Here is a 17,546-nt window from a genome sequence, read left to right on the forward strand (position 1 = left end):
CTGGAGACTGCACCAAGTGAAACTGCAGCCCTGTGGATTACCTTGCTGTCAAAGAACTTAAAAGTGGAACTCCCTGCAAGCTACAGGCTAACAGAGCTCTCCTGGACAGCCCCACAAAGAATTCAAAGCCTGGAGTACCAGTGGATTTGTAAGGGTTTTGTTCAAGTGGATTGCGGAATTGAAGTTTCACACTTTCAAGGACCCTCTTGGAGATTACAGAACCTTGGATTGTGTGTTGGATACTTTGGGACCCGCAAGCAGAACGCCAGGAAGGTGTTCTAACTGAACCCCGCTTGCTGAAGAAGGCGGCCCACTACAGTGATGAGAATTCTTCAGAACAATTTATAAAGGTGTGTCCCTGTTGGTTTCTAAGCACTAGAAAGTGACATCTTTAAAATATAATATCTCTGGTTCCCTAAAGTGGATTATTTTAGTTTTGATGTCATTTAAAAGATTAGAATGTTACCTATTTTTATAAATTGGTGTTGGATTTTTATTTTGTGTTGTGTCTTAATTATTTACTGAAATTGTGTTTTTAAATGCTTTACATACCTGTCTTTGAAGTTAAGCCTGTCTGCTCACAGCCACGTTACCAAGGGTTGAGCAAAGGAATACTTTTCTAAGACCTATGCTGAGTCCTATAATGTGTTAGTGGCCTTATTGCCAGTGGCAGACCTACATTTTCCCCTACCAATAACCCACTTTCCAACAATGCTGAACATGGATTACAAAATATTAAGCAACATTTTAGCAACCAGACTCTTGCAGCACATGTCGACCTTGGTCCTCGCGGACCAGGTGGGGTTTATCCCAGAGCAGAATACTGCGACTGACATACAGCGCCTCCTGGCTGTGATGGATTCCAAAGAATACGACAAACTAGAGGCATCGGTGTTCGCGGTAGACATAGAGAAAGCCTTTGACAGTCTGAGGTGGCCCTTTCTGTACGAGGTCCTCTCTGCGATGGGGCTGGGGGGAGGTTTCTTGGCATGAGTGAAACTGCTCTCTGCAAGCCCTGCAGCCAGAGTGCGTACTGGGAAAACTATTTCGCTTAGACAGGCGGTGGAGAGGGCCACGAGGCAGAGGTGCCCCTTCTCCCCACACCTGTTAGCTATTGCCATGGAGCCTGTGGCTTGCAGAGCAAAGAGTGGGCAAGACTACAGTGGCTTGTGGATCGGAGACATGAGGCATTCCATAGCTCTATATGTGGACGATCTTCTGTTTTTCCCCGTTAAATATCTACGCTGACAGGAGCGCGGTCCATGCTGGCTTAATTTGGTGGGTTATCCAGTCATAAGGTCAACTGTCAGAAATAAAACTGCACCTCATGGTGCCCAATAGACCCGTACCGCTTGACCTAGGGAACCTACCAAGCGGTCTGCCGTACTTAGGAGTTAAAACATACCATAGCCCAGCCGAGCTGTTAGAGGACAATGTGGGTAGAGCAATACGCTCAACTTGGTTCTCTATAGATTTCTGGAGGACTTTACTGCTCTCGGTAGCTGGACGAATTGCAGTCCTGTAGATGGTGGCACTTCCACAGCTTCTGTACTTCTTTGGAACCCTCCCGGTGTGGATACACCAAGAACCTTTAGGAACATTGACTCAACGATAGTGTCCTTCATCTGGGGGACGGGACGCAGGAGAGTAGCGCTGGCCACGTTGCAGCACCCCATGGCCGAGGGAGGCTGAGCAGTCCCAGACTTCGAAGGATACTATGTAGCATCTCAGCTGTACTGGCTGATCCAGTGGCTAGCAGCCGGAAAGAACCCAGATAAGGGGTGGTGCCCCTCCACGCCGGCTGCCCCAATGCTTGCGAAAATACTACTGAGGGTGCAGAGGAACTCGTCGGGAGACACAGCAGAAACTACGATAGTGACGCCTGCTGGGCTCGGTATCCGAGGCGAGTGGGCGCCAGAATACCCTATTCGCCTCCCCATAGCTATGCTTCGCTGTCTCCCAAAGGGGGAGTACTGGACTGGGCTGGAGGATTGGGAAGAGTCAGGTCTGAAAGTGATGGGGGAACTCTACCGGGATTCGGAACTGCTGCCTTTCGAAGACCTCCGAACAGAATATGATTCGCCCGGGGGCCAGTTCCTGAAGCACGTGGAGGATTAGGAAGCCCGGGGGAACAGGCAGCGCAGAGCCTCGTGCACTCACGGGATGCAGATACGTCGCACTCTCGGCGGGAACGATCAAAACGGTATCCTGCCTTAAGAAGGTGATCAAAAAGGACATGCAAAGATCACTGGACCCCTTGCGAGTGCAATGGGAGGAGGACCTGGGGAGACAGATCCCGGAGAAAGACTGGGATATGATAGTGGAAAGAATCCTGAAGGCATCCAGAAATATGCGGTTCAAACTAATAAACTACGACGTTCTCCACAGAGCATATCTTACCCCGTCCCAAACAAGGCGGTACTTTGGAGTAGAGTCAGCAGCATGCCCCAGGTGCGGGGAGAGAGAAGCCCACATTCTACACATGTTTTGAGACTGCCCTATATTGCATACATTTTGGGCGGAGATACGACGCACAATAAGTGGCGCCATAGACAAGGAACTGCAGAAAACCCCAGACCACTAGCTATTAGGACAAAAACAAATTGACAAGTAAATTCCAAGACCTCGCCTATGTCCTAGTAAAACAGGAAATAGCTAGGAACAGAACAACTCCAGGGGGACCACGGGTGGGCACATGGAAAAAGGAATTAGAATATGGGCGAGCGGAAGGAAGACTCTTACTTGGAAAAGCGAGGCGGGGATAGGCTACATAGACTGGGCAAGGGCATGGGAGCACATAATGGGTGAATTAACAGCTAATGAGCATGAATCCAGTAGAGCGGAGTCCCAGCAGCCAGTAGCACAAGACCGAGAAGAGGGGGGAAGTGAACGGCAGACCAGGGGCAGATTGACTAGAGATACCATTATAGCGACATGAGCGTCTTAACACCTAGAATCAAGGCAAGGTCCACAGTGCGAGTGCAATGCTTGACGAAGAATTTATTTGGAACTAACTGCAACTCAAGGGAGGGAGGGGGGATGGGGGAGTTTTCTTATTTTTAGTATTAAGATTAAGTGTACCTGAGGCTATATGCCTAACTGTACATGCATAACGTTGATGAATTCATGTATGCTGTGACTGTTTGAAAACCCAATAAAATATGGTTTAAAAAAAAAGGTGCTTTGTTGCACAGTCACTTGGTGGTATGTGCAGCCCTATCTGTGCTGTTCTGCTTCTGTGGGTACATCCAGAAAAAGGCATTCCTTGTTGCTCCGCGTGTTGTCACAAAGTTGTAGCGCTTTGGCTTGGTTGCTGTGCAGTGGAACAGGCAGGGGGCTTTGTTTGTGTTAAACCTCCTTGGAAAGGCATTCTTCTGTGAGAGGTGGCTCCTCCCCTGAATTGCCCTTTGGAGTGCTGGGCGCCCATGGATCTTACCATGTTGCTATCATTTTTCAATTTTTGGAGGGAGTCATCCACTGCTGGTCCGAAGAGTGACTATCCCGTGAAAGGCATGTTAACCACGGTTGACTGCACCATAGGGTCTGGATGCAACTCCAGGACTGATTGGAGACGTTTTTGGGCCTGAAACGGCAAAACTCAGAAGAAACCTTCTCCAACTCTAAAAAAAAATCGGCAAACACTGAGGAACATGGATGAGGATCACTTGAAGCTCGGGTTGGATAATCCTGCAAGACCATGAGGTCCATATAAATGTAATTATGAGTGTAATATTAGCTACCAATGTGAACAGAAATATATTCTTGCATCAGTGGGAAATGGGAGAATGAATAGTTTCTTACCTGTCGGTGTAGTTTTGCAGCTTGATGATCTTTCTGGATTCACTATGCTGTGCATTATTCCGCGGTCTTGGGGTTGGGTCCGGATTTGTAGTCTTTTCTTCCTTTGTTTTTTCGTAGCCCAGGTGGGCGCCGACGTCCCACCTGTGGTGTATTTCCAGTGGCGTCGGCACGCCTCCCGCGGAAGCTCTCACTCCTGGGCGCCATCTTCGGATTCTTTTTTCTCGTGTTCGTTTTGTTACCGAAGTTATGGCAATGTTCAACTAAAATGTTTTTTTTTCTCACCGCTTTAACCTTTAAGGCTTCTTTTCCAAGTATTGTCTTTGTTTCAACCACCTTTTCTCTCCAGCCTCATCTTTCTGGCGGAGGTGGGTGGGTTCGCTAGTGAATCCAGAAAGATCACCAAGCTGCAAAACTACACCGACAGGTAGAAACTATTCGTTTTGCAGCGTGAATCTTTCTGGATTCACTATGCTGTGCATAGACTTTGTAGCGGTTTCTCATGTTTGTGGCGGCTGGGTGGAAGATGAGCGTTGGTTATTGAATATGTGTTGAAGCACCCTTTGTCCGACTTGTGCTTCCTTGTTCATCTGTATATCCACACAGTAGTGCTTCGTGAACGTGTGCACTGAAGCCCATGTTGCCGCCAGGCATATGTCCTGAAGTGGTGCGTTAGCTAGGAAAGCTATTGTAGCTCCTTTTTTCCTGGTAGAGTGGGCACGTGTCCCCTCTGTTAGTTCCTGCCCTGCCTGCCTGTGGCAGAACTGTATTGTTTGGGCGATCCATCGCGCAATTGTTCCTTTAGTTACTGGTTTCCCCATGAAACTGTTAGCGAAGGACACAAAGGACTGCTTTGTTTTCCTGTGTCCCTTCGTTCTCTCAATGTAGTGCATGACTGCCCTTCTGGCGTCCAGAGTGTGCAGTGCCCTTTCAGCTCTTGTTGCCGGTTTTTGGAAGAAACTCGGTATCTGTATAGTCTGATTCAAGTGGAACCTTGACACCACCTTTGGCATGAAGTGTGGGTCAGTTCTCATCACCACCCTATCCTGTGTCCCTTCGTTCTCTCAATGTAGTGCATGACTGCCCTTCTGGCGTCCAGAGTGTGCAGTGCCCTTTCAGCTCTTGTTGCCGGTTTTTGGAAGAAACTCGGTATCTGTATAGTCTGATTCAAGTGGAACCTTGACACCACCTTTGGCATGAAGTGTGGGTCAGTTCTCATCACCACCCTATCGCTGTGTATCTGTATGTAGGGTTCCTGTAGTGTTAGTGCCTGCAGTTCGCTCACTCTGCGCAGTGAAGTGATTGCTACCAGGAAAGCTGTTTTCATGGTCAGCATTTCTAGGGAGGCCTTGTGAATAGGTTTGAAAGGTTCCTTCATGAGTTCCGTTAGGACTAGGCTAAGGTTCCATGCAGGTGGTGGCCCCCTCTTTGGCGGTGCAATCCTCTTTGCTCCCTCCAGGAATATCTTAACGACCTGTGATGTGAAGAAACTCTTGCACGTTTCTCCTCTCGTGTAAGAGACTATCGCTGCCAAGTGAACCCTCAGTGAGGATGAGCTCAGATTTTTGTCGAGCAGGTCCGTGAGGTACTTTAACACTGTTGAGTCCTTTTTCATCTTATTGTGTAGCTTTTCCCTCCTGCACCACAGTGTAAATCTCTTCCATTTCGCTATGTAGCACTTCCGTATGCTGGGTCTTCGAGCATCCCGAAGTACCCTTAGGGCGTTTTCTGGCAGTTTCAAATGCGCAAACTCTTATGTCCTCAGGAGCCACGCTACGAGGCTCAGGCTCTCTGGCTCAGGGTGCAGCACTTCTCAGTTTTGCATGGAGAGTAGGTCTTTTCTTCTCCCGAATCTGTGGGGTGCACTCTGTGCCATCTTCATGATCTGCGAGTACCATGTCTGCCTGGCCCACTGTGGCGCGACCAGTATCAGGGTCATGTTGCTCGCTCTGCACTTGCTGAGTACCTTGTGTATCAGCGGTATCGGGTGAAAAGCGTAAGCAAATGTCCTAGACCAGTCTATCCATAGGGCATTCCCCAGGGAGCCCTCCATTTTTGTACCACTTTTGGCCACCATAAGTGTGGCAGGGTATGCTCAGACGTGAGTCCCTTGCTCACTTTGCCACTGGATTCAAGCAAGCCGGGCTGAAGACGGCTGGAATGCCAGAAACCGGTCCTTGGAAGCTTGTTTCCGGTCTAGGGAAGACATGGCTTGGCAGTTCGAGCTGGACTGTTCCCATGAGGCGCAAGGTCAGACTGATTTGCATATAGCCATGTCTGAACTGGGGTGGCAGAGTGGGCTAAAGAACGGTGATGGATTAAACCCAGATCTTTTGACTGTGTATGAGTGTTTGATTGATTCAGATGCTCCGTCCATCACCACCCCCTATTGTACCGCTTTTGGCCGCCATAAGCGTGGCAGGGTATGCTCAGACGTGAGTCCCTTGCTCACTTTGCCACTGGATTCTAGCAAGCCGGGCTGAAGACAGCTGGAATGCCAGAAACCGGTCCTCGGAAGCTTGTTTCCTGTCCAGGGAAGACATGGCTTGGCAGTTCGGGCTGGACTGTTCCCATGAGGCGCAGGGTCAGACTGATTTGCACATAGCCATGTCTGAACTGGGGTAGCAGAGTGGGCTAAAGAACGGTGATGGATTAAACCCAGATCTTTTGACTGGGTGTGAGTGTTTGATTGATTCAGATGCTCCGTCCATCACCACCCCCTACTGTACCGCTTTTGGCCGCCATAAGTGTGGCAGGGTATGCTCAGATGTGAGTCCCTTGCTCACTTTGTCACTGAATTCAAGCAAGCAGGGCTGAAGAAAGCTGGAATGCCAGAAACCGGTCCTCGGAAGCTTCTTTACGGTCCAGGGAAGACATGGCTTGGAAGTTCAGGCTGGACTGTTCCCATGAGGCGCAGGGTCAGACTGATTTGCATATAGCCATGTCTGACCTGGGGTGGCAGAGTGGGCTAAAGAACGGTGAAGGATTAAACCCAGATCTTTTGACTGGGTGTGAGTGTTTGATTGATTCAGATGCTCCGTCCATCACCACCCCCTATTGTACTACTGGATGCGAAGTTTTGGCATTTTGCATTCTGGCGTTTTGCAAATAGGTCTACCGACGGTGTCCCCCACCTGTCGAAGAGCCTTCTCGTTTCTTGTGCATTAAGTTCCCACTCGTGGGATGCCGATGTCTGTCTGCTGAGCCAGTCTGCTTCTACATTGTCCTTTCCTGGCAGATGTATGGCTAGCGGGTCTATCTTGAGTGGGATGGCCCATCTCCATATCTCCTGCGCTAGTTTCGAAAGCGGGGCTGATTGTGTCCCCCCCTGCTAGTTGATGTAAAACATTGCTGTTGTGTTGTCTGTCTGGATCAACACTCTCTGGTTGTACAGTTTTGTTTGGAAGGCCTTTATGGCTGGGAAAACTGTCTTCAACTCCAGGTAATTGATGTGTCTGACCGCATCTGCTGGTGTCCACAGGCCTCTTACTTTGAGTTTCTCCAAGTGAGCGCCCCATCCCCTCTGGGACGCGTCTGTGGTAATGGTCACTGTTGGCACTGGTTGCGTCAGAGGCTTCCCCCTTGTTATGTTCCCCATGTTCCACCATGCCATCTCTTTCTGCACTGCATGCGTTACAACCACTAGATCCTCCCAACGACCTGTAGCTTGTGATCATTGCTCCTGTAGCCATTCCTATAAAGGTCTCATGTTGAGCCGTACGTTTGGCATTAGGTGTATGCATGATGCCATCATGCCCATGATTTTGCTCGCTGTCCTCACTGTCCCAGCTTGCCCCTTCTGGTAGAGCTGCGTCTCACTCACGAGCGCTATTGTTCTTTTCTCGCTGGGGAACACCTTGCTCTGTAAGGTCTCGATCTGTGCTCCCAGGAAGATTTTTATTTGTTCAGCTTCCAAGGAGGATTTTCCCCAGTGGATGGAGAATTCTAGGTTCATCAGTGTGCTGGTCACTCTGTGCGTGCTGCTTGCATGATTTGTATGAGCTTGCTTTGATCAGCTGGTCGTCCAGGTAAGGGTACACGTGTATCCCTTCCCTTCGTGGGTGTGCTGCAACTGTTGCGAGGCACTTTGTGAAAACCCTTGGTGCCGATTTGAGCCTGAACGCCAGGGTTGTGAACTGGTAGTGGTTTTCTCCGATGATGAATCTGAGGAGGTGTTTGTGGCCCCTGTTCATTGGGATGTGCAGGTAGGCATCTTTTAGGTCTATGGTGACCATGAATTCCCCGCCTTGCAATTTAGGAAGTACCTCTTGTAGGGAGGTCATCTTGAACCTTTGCGTTCTTACGAACTTGTTTAAGAATCTTAGGTCCTGGATGGGTCTCATAGTTTCGTCCACCTTTGGTACCAGGAAGTATGTGGAGTATACACCCTTGTTCCTTTCCCTGTAAGATACTGGTTCTATGGCTTGTTTTTGCAGGAGCTCTTTTGCTTCCTCCCGAAGGAGCTCAAGGTCTTTCCGTGCTAGTGGCCTTCTTTTTGGTTTCCTGTCTGTTGGCTTCCCTTCCAACTCTATGCAGTACCCGTACTGTATGATGTTGAGTATCCATTTGTCTGATGTTATACTCTTCCACTTCCTGAAGAAGTGTTTCAGTCTTCCTCCCACTGGTCTTACATGTACGGAGGTGTCTAGTTCACGTAACTCCTGTCCGATGTGTTTGTGCTCCACCCTGGGAGTTTTTTGCTCGGTTGGGCACATGGAGTTTTATTAAGTCACTTAGAGGCGGGCTGCTGTCCCCCTTTCTTATTATGTCCACGTCCATTCCCTCTCCCGCGAAAGTACTGGCCTCTTGGTTGGTACTGCCAGGACTGTTTTTGCTGCCCCTGCTGTGTCTGGGTGTCTGCTTGGTGGGCTTGTTGGAACGCCTAGTGTGATGTTCCTGGCTGGTTTCCTCCCCTCCCATTAGGTCTTCGTGACGGGGTGCCCCTTTTAGTACCTCTGATCTGCAATGCCCCCATGGATCTTGCAGTCTCGTTATTCTTCTTCAGTTGGCTGAGTTTCTCGTCAACTGGGGCCCCGAACAGCGTTTCTCTGTTGAAAGGTGTGTTGAGGATGCTGTGCTGCACTTTTGGCTTGAAGCCCGAAATTCTGAGCCAGGCTTGTCTTCTCTCCGTGATGCCCATCATCATGAGCCTGCTGGAGGTGTCTGCTTTGTCCAGGGCAATTTTGAGGCAAGAATTGACTACATTCTTACCCCTCTTCGACAAGGTTTGCAGCTCTTTGCTTGAATTCCTGTGGATGTTCTTTACTAACTCGCCCAGCTCTTCCAGGATCTGGTATTGGTGCCTGTTGAGCAGAGCATTGGAATTCGCCATGCGCCAGTGCATTGCGGCATTCCGTTCAATTCTTCTCCCCACCAGGTCCATCCTCTTGCTTTCTTTGTCTGGCCCAGAAGTGGTAGGCACATTGGCCCTCTTCCTTGCCGTGGCTGCGATGATGGAGTCTGCTGAGACCGATCCCTGAATGTAGGGTGGGTCCTTGGAGGAATGTTTATACTTTTTCTCCGTCCTGGGAGTGACGGCTTTGCATGAGCTGGTTCTTTGAAAGCCTCTTTTCCCTGTGCCATGACACTGTCGAGCATGGGCAGGAACTGGCTCCTTGTTTGTGTAGGGAGCAGTGTCTCGAGAAGGAAGTCTGCTTTCTGCTTTTCTTCGTCGAGTTTTACTTTGAAAACTGCAGCTGCATTCCTGATGACTGTTGTAGACCTCGATGTCATCTGGCGGCGAGGGCCTCGAGGAATACGTGTCGACGGCTTCCTCTGGGCTCTCGGTGTCGACGTCCTGCCAATCTATATCCTGAGTCTCCGAGGATGCAGACCCGAGGAGTGTCCTGCGGTCGTCGTCTCCTTCCTCCTTGTAGTAGGAGGCCTCCTCCTCATCTTGATCGTCGAAGGTCTCGACGCCCACCCACTGTCCTTCGACGCCGTAGTCCTCCTCCTCCGTTTCCTCGACCACCTGTAGCCTAGGTTTCGTCGGGATTGTGTGTTCCATCCTGGCATCGAAATCTTTTTTCCGCTGCAGGATGTTTTCCATCTCGGCCTTCATGCGTCTTTTCTATTTATCCATTTCGGCCGCGTGGTCTAATTCGAATGGATTGGCCGCTCTTTTCGGTGCAGAGCCGACTTTCGACGTCGAAGGTTTCGGTGCCGAGCTGGCTCTCGGGTCCTTCGGTGGCACTGAAGCGCCCTTCAGGTCCTTTTCCCTCGGCGTCGAACGCTCCTTCTCGGGGGCGATTTTTGACATATTTTACTGTTCTCCAGCTCTCGGCGCCTGGGAGTCCTTCTCAGAGGATCCGCTGTGCCTTGGTGTAGCCGCGGACGCCGAAGTTTTCGGCGTCGGCGCGTTTGAGGTTTTGCCCTCAATTTTTCGAGACTCGGGGTCTCTTGGTGCCCTATGGACCGTAGAGTCTCCTACCTTCTTTGGAGTCTTTGTAATATCGGTCTCTACGACCATGTAGCCGTCGTGTTCGGCGGCGGCGTTGTCCTTCTCGTCTGATGATAGCCCCAGGTCTCGAAGGGACGGTGGCTGTCCCTTGCCCTGCATGGTGGCGTTGACTATCCTCTGTCTCTTTCTCACTCGAAGAGTCTTTGGCGTGAAGGTGGAGCAGGCATTGCAGTCCTCGCTCTCGTGGTTGAGCGGTAGGCAAAGGTTGCAGACCGGGTGCTGGTCCTTCTGCGCGTACTTGTGGTGGCAGTTATGGCAGAATTTGAAAGGAGTGTTGTCCATCTCATGCGTTCAGGGGGCCCCCTGAGCTTGCATTCTCCGATGGACGTTGAAGTTCTTGAAGTTCTTCTTCTCCTTCGCCGTCCTCTTCGATGATGTAGTCTCCTGTAGTCTTCTCAATCTCTTTTCTTGCAAAAGTGCGTATTTTTCTTCTTCTTTCTCCAAAAATGTCTGGAGCCCTTTCGGGAATGATCCAGCCCCAACTGCGGAAAAAGAATCTGAAAATGGCACCCAGGAGTGGGAGCTTCCGCGGGAAGCGTGCCAACGTCACCGGAAATACACCAAAGGTGGGACGTCGACGCCCACCTGGGCTACGAAAAAAAAAAGGAAGAAAAGACTAGCGTGCCAACGTCACACGAAGTACACCAGAAGGTGGCACACCGATGCCCACCTGGGCTACGAGAAAAAAAAAGGAAGAAAAGACTACGAATTCGGACCCAACCACAAGACCGCGGAATAATGCACAGCATAGTGAATCCAGAAAGATTCATGCTGCAAACCTGCAATTAGCAATGTTCTTTTTGAGGAACGTGTGTAGTTTTTCAACGCCTAGGCTGGTCCTTGGTGGAGAACAGTCCTTGACTTTACTCCATCTAGTGCGCATCACATATGTCAGTTACCTGGATGGCTGGAAGACATAGGATTTCAAGGAACCAGTTATTTATTCCTGAGCTTAGCAGAAGCTCAGTTCAGGATAACAGTTTTCCACAAAAGCCCAAAGCCAGTAGGCAGGCTTTTTTATTCTGTTTAGATTGATGTCAATTCCCAGTCAGTCAACATTTTTCCGTAAAGGAATATATTTCACAGTAACAACTCAGCAAAAATCTCTCTTTAGGGAGGAGCCAAGCAGGCATTCGAAATGGCCGCATAGTCGCTCGGCTCCGCGAGCCCTTTCGCCCCACACGTCTATCCTGCCGAATATCCTGACCCACGGAGGCATACTTTGATAAAGGAAAGAAAACGAGCACCTACCGTTTGCTTCCGGAGCTCCTGTGTGCAGCCGATCCTGGGAATTATCCCCGACTGCACTGCGGCCCACGCGATGGTGAGACCGGGGCGTTGATTAGGCGGGGCCTCCGGCCGCAGCTGCAGCACCAACGGCCGTTGATGGCCACGGGGAGCCTGCCGGTGGGGGCCGATGATATGAAGGACCGCTGCCAGTGGTGAAGACCCGATCCGCTTGTCGGGGACCCTTGAGGGGCAGTGTGGTGGTGCAGGATCGGAGGGGGCGCATGACTCCAGCCCCCTCCCCAAATTCTGTTGCCCGGGCATAGCCAAGGATTGCCCCCGACATAGGCGGGCGACTCCCGGGGCCCTGCAGGACTTTAGCCTTTTGGTGGCTCTCCTTTCTGAACCCTGCCCCACAGTTCGTTTGCCCTGGGGACGCATCCCGCGGTGCCCTCACAGTAAGGCCGGGTCCCTGAATATGGTGAAGAGGGACGGGGCCGACTGGATTAAGATGGCGGCTGGTGCCCCGCTCTACGGTTCACGTCCAGGTTGGGCGGCTGTTGAAAGGATGGGGCCGGGATGTCCGCAACGCACGACGGAGTTCACACCCTGGGACGTGTTGGCTGCCCTAACAGTTTTGCACGAGACCATGGATTGCCATGTCCGAGACCTGGGTGCAAGGATGGACACCATTGCTGTTTCGCCATCTATGGCGGCCACGGTCCTATTCCTGCGGTCGGCCAATGAACTTGCTGCTGTGTCCATGGAGGAGGTTTCAGACCCTCGGGGGCACCTTGGGTCACTTGAAGACCGGGCTCCCGTGCCCGCGCGGACCGTCTAGATGGCTCGTATGGATGTATCCTTGGGACACATGTCCGGCTGGCAGCTGGGGGTGGAGCGCTGTTTTCCTCCTTGGACTGACTTGGTTGTGTCGCGGCGGAGGCCAGACTGTTTGACTCTCCTCTCCTGGATGATGTTATTATTTGCCAGCTTTGGGAGGTTCATGGGACCGGCGTTGTTGTTGCCTGATCTTTGCTATCTATATTTGGATAGATTTGGATTACTATGATCTTTTATGGCTTCGCCCCATCAGGGCTCATCTATACTGTTTGGAACCTCAGGACTGTGCTTTACATTGTTTAACAAGAGGACTTCGGGCGGTACTACTGCCAGACAGGGTCAGGGATGAGGTGGATTACAATCTATCTGCTTTATTGCTGACAGACGGTGCAGTGGGTATCTTCAATCGATATTTCATTGTTTTTGTGCTCGGGATTTGTTATTCTTCCTTATGGTATTGTTTCCTTCTTGGGATTTTCGAAGTGTAGGGGTGAAGGGTGGGGCCAGGCGGCACGATGAGGGCCCTCCTCCGCTTTTTTTTTTCTTCTTTTCTTTTCTTTCCATATCTTTCTATATTTCGGGTTCTATTAGGGCGACAGGCACGCGGCTGGGGGGTAGGCCATGGCCTTCTGCGGGTGTGCAGGGTGGGGGGTTGCAGGATGGGTGTTAGATTAGTATTTGTTTCTATGGCCCTTTAGTCTTTCTTCTCTTTTAGTGTCACCGTCGCCCATGTTCCTCGCGGTGTGTTTGGAGTTGAGGGGCGGGGTTTCGACTTGTTACACGATGGGGTTGTGCTTCCACTTCTCCTGTTATGTATATCTTATCCCCTGCTGCCCCCCGTATTGCTACTGATCCTGATATCCTGATTCGCACACTATTGCGTGACTGGCTGCGACTGTGCAGCACTTCTCCTTAGTTCTTTATTTGAAAATGAACCTTTTAAATCCTGATTTAAGCTGTTGTGTCCGCTTACAAACTGTGTACTGTTATTTTACTATCCTGGGCTCTGAACTGTCACAACTATGCATATTGCTTGCAATGTTTTGGTTTTGTCTAGCGGCCGGTCGTGATGGTTGTAGGCCCATACCTGTAATCACATGTGCTACAAATAAAGGTTCACAAAAAAAAAAAAATCTCTCTTTATCTTCATGGAACGAAACAATCGATCATTGCAAGCTGCAGTCACACTTATTTGTGTATTGAATTCTGGACATTACCAAAACTGAAGCCCAGGTCTAACTGAAGCAATACTGTCCTCCTAGAATGGAAACCAATAGTTGTGTAAACACCAGAGTCCTCACATTTTAACAGAAAACTACATGTGAAAATTCCTAAGAAGCAGTGATAGTTCAAAACTACATTCAACATATAACAGATGTTTGGCAACGTACACTCATTTAGAGTAAATCTCTCACTTCAGGGGCGTGGATTTACTCTGATATTGTCAGCAGAAAAGTAAAAGCAGTCCAAATTAGTTTACCAAGTTCGGGGACTGCAGTAATACTGAAGTGCAGCCTCTACACACCCTCTCCCTGTCTTTTATTTTACTCAATTTTTACTCATCTATGTCAGACCCAGAAGTTACAGATTTTATTCCCACCACATTCAGTAAGACAGTTCCAATGTATGGATGGACTTCGGTAATGAAACTGGAGGCCGCGTATGTTAAATAAATATATTTATTTACTTTTATAGATATTTTACAAAATACAAGAACAGAACTGCAGCTTCTCTAAAGCGCATTGAAAGTTCGAAAGCCTGGGGTGGTAGAGGAAGCTGGGGACAGCGGGAAGGGATTTTTCTGTTGGAGATAGGTGTGGCCACAGTCTTTTGCGCCACCCACACCAGTGGCGAGCATGGGAGGGGGGGCGCCTGCGCACAACTGGGGACGAGGAACAACCCTCTCGCTCTCTACAACGAAGTCCGTCTTTCACCATTATATATATAAATTTTCTTCCTTTTTTTTTAAAACAGAGGCTTACATAAATATGGCTGGCGTTTGCCACATAAGAAAGGAAACGCCTCGTCCCAAGTAATATAATATATCTTTGTATAATATTTACTTTTTTTTTCTTCCATAGGAGCATTTTACATTTCCCTCCCACCCTTCATTTTAAAATTTAAAAAAATGTTTACGAGAAGACCCTGCCATCAACAAAAATGATGGGTCAACATAATAAAAATGATTTGTAAAATCGCAAAGGGCAGCTTGAATAATTTATAATCTAATGGCCCCTTTTTAACGTTATGCACAAACTTCTTTTTCACTCGGCGAGGCCAATTCTGGATGGGGTAGAGGGTACGGGAAGGGAAGAGGGTAGAGAGAACACAGTGCAGTAAAAAATTAAATCACAAAGAAACAAAAAAAATTCTTTCCATAAAATTTCTTTGAAGAAATACGATATTTACATTGCGAATAAATACAAGTTAGACCTGATTTTTTGTGTGTGAGTTTTTTGTTTCTTTTTTTGCGTGGTTGAAAACGGAGGTACGAGCGGAAGAGTATGGCTTGCTTGCAGAGGCTGCACCCTCACCCCACCGCCCCTAGATGAGGGAGAGTTCTCTTCGGGAGGCAAAAAAGGCATTGAGAAGTCATTTCTGAGGGCGAGTGGGCAGAGAAGATGCTTGTCTGAGTACTGCACCCCGTTTAATGAAGCAGCCCCCTCTTCCTAGGAAAAGCCTTGATTGAAAAGATGCTGGGTTGGATTCGAGGAGTACAAGAAAGGGAGGAAAGGGTTTTTATTTTGTTGTATTTGTTTGTTGCATATTTGGCTTCTTTGTGCCTCGCCTTCCATGAAGGGCAGACTGAGCAGCGGGAAATTCCTGTCCCCACCTTCAACCATTCCCATCTGAACTTGGGAGTGGTTTTGGGATTACAGGGTACAACAGAGTCCAGTGGGATATACTGCATTGCAAAATAATACAACTTGTAATGCTGAAACAGCATATTTCCTGTCTCTTTTGTTTTGTTCTTTGTCACTCGTTTTCCGGACTTGCTGCATGAAAGGTCAAAACTGACTACAGATGGCCATGGATAACCAAAACAATGTTCCATTGGGGTGCATAATCTGTGAGTTCTGTGAGTAAGTTGCATCCAATAGAAATGCTCTGTTGATTCTGCAATAGTGAATTTTATCATGTGATTGTTTGTAGTGTTGAAAAAGAGGGCCAGTCGCAGCTCGGTGGCGGCATGCACTGCCCCTCACCAAGGTAAAGAGGTTTGCGGTCCTAGGGCAGCAACAGACGCTGAACGGATATTCCAGATGTGAATATACAAAAAAGTCTTTATAGAAATGAGCACCAGGTCCTGTGTTTTTTGGGGGGAGCTTTCAGCAGAGGACCGGGACTCCGTCAGCTGTCACCAGCCGCCCCGTAGTAGGGTCGTATGTTCCTGCCAGGTAGTAGAGATCTTGCCGGTCCTGGAACCGTTTGCTCCTTGTCATCTGCTCATACTGCTCCCGGCTCACCACCTGACACTTGTGTGAGACCGTCTGCACATCATTCTCATCCTCGTGGCAGGACTGGTAGAGGGCATTCTATGGGAATGGAAGGACACATTTGTCAGCAGAGACTACAATGATCATCATTACTGCATTCTTCAGTATTCCATTATCAACCCCCACATTGACAAAGTCTAATCAGGCCTGACACCCACTCCTGTGTTTACCTCTACCCAAGTGCAATATGACCTCTCACCTCCAGCCCCTAACTATCCATGGCGACATGGTGCCTCTGGGATGTTGGTAGGACTATGCTGGTGTGTGTAAAATGTTAGAAGATTTCCTCACAAGTCGATGCCTCTGAAAATGAGGCACGGTGGTACATCTAGAGTGAAGTCAGACTGCAGAAATACACTAAATTAAATGTCAACAACCACAGTGTAGAAATGCAATGGGGAAAAAGGCTACAATATGGCATTAGAATGACAAAAACTTGCATTACCGCTTAACAATTTTCACTGTCATGTTTCATTGTTTTACAGGAGATTCACTCAGTTCAGTTCCACATCTAGACACCTGCTCCAAAATCTTGCGCAGAATGTCATAGATTTCTGGCACACTGACAATACCAGGCCTGCATTGGCATGTGGCGTCATGATCTGTTTTGTTGAATGACAAGAAATATAGACCAAAAACATTGATAGGGCTGGGTGGCACAGCTACCCTAGCCCATGCTAGGACGTCTGACCCAACAACTGCTAGTAAAATTTTGGCTACTGTTCCTCTTGCTCTACAAGTAACGAATAGTTTCTTAACTGTCGGTGTAGTTTTGCAGCTTGAAAATCTTTCTGGATTCACTATGCTGTGCATTATTCCGCGGTCTCGTGGTTGGGTCCGGAATCATGGTCTTTTCTTTCTTTTCTTTTTCGTAGCCCAGGTGGGCATCGGTGTGCCACCTTCTGGTGTACTTCGTGTGACGTTGGCACGCTTCCTGCGGAAGCTCCCGCCATCTTCGGAATCTTTTTTCTCTTGTTTTTGTGATCTGTTCGTGAATCCTTGGCAATGTTTTCAAGTTCTACCTTAAAGTAAATGATTTATCACTTTGTCTCTTAAAGTGTCTGTTTGTACTTGATACCTTGTATTTTTACCTTCTTCTCCTGCCTCATCTTTCTGGCGGAGGTGGGTGGGTTCGCTAGTGAATCCAGAAAGATCTTCAAGCTGCAAAACTACACCGAAAGGTAAGAAACTATTCATTTTGCAGCATGAATCTTTCTGGATTCACTATGCGGTGCATAGACTTTGTAGCAGTTTGTTATGTTTGTGGTGGCTGGGTGGAAGATGAGCTTTGGTTATTGAATACGTGTTGAAGCACCTTCTGTCCTACTTGTGCTTCCTTGTTCATTTGTATATCAACGCAGTAATGCTTTGTGAACGTGTGCTCTGAAGGCCATGTTGCCGCCAGGCATATGTCTTGAAAGGGTGTGTTAGCCAGGAAGGCTATTGTCGCTCCCTTTTTTCTGGTCGAGTGGGCTTGTGCCCCCTCTGTTAGTTCTTGCCCTACCTATTTGTGGCAGAATTGTATAGTTTGTGTGGTCCATCATGCGATGGTGTCTTTTGTTACTGGTCTACCCAGGAAACTGGTTGCGAAGGACACAAAGAACTGGTTTGTCTTCCTGTGCTCTTTCGTTCTTTCCATGTAATGCATTACTGCCCTTCTAGCGTCCAGAGTGTGCAGTGCCCTCTCTGCACTAGTGGATGGTTTCTGAAAGAAGCTCGGTATT

The 17,546-nt window shown here is 48.8% G+C and overlaps 1 protein-coding gene across 2 annotated transcripts in view; it reads right to left on the reverse strand.

The window, feature by feature from the left end:
* Window positions 1–14,283: 14,283 nt before the first annotated feature.
* The window catches only part of BAHCC1 (BAH domain and coiled-coil containing 1), a 332,705-nt gene continuing 329,442 nt past the window's right edge, over window positions 14,284–17,546 (reverse strand). For both annotated transcript variants that reach the window (XM_086931009.1, XM_086931008.1), the window contains exon 28: window positions 14,284–15,861. In XM_086931009.1, the coding sequence (XP_086787135.1) occupies window positions 15,655–15,861 (207 nt within the window). In that variant the 3' untranslated portion in view covers window positions 14,284–15,654. The remainder of the gene's footprint in view (window positions 15,862–17,546) is intronic.

This window comes from Lissotriton vulgaris, chromosome 7 (genome assembly GCF_964263255.1).
Source record: "Lissotriton vulgaris chromosome 7, aLisVul1.2, whole genome shotgun sequence".
NCBI lineage: Eukaryota > Metazoa > Chordata > Amphibia > Caudata > Salamandridae > Lissotriton > Lissotriton vulgaris.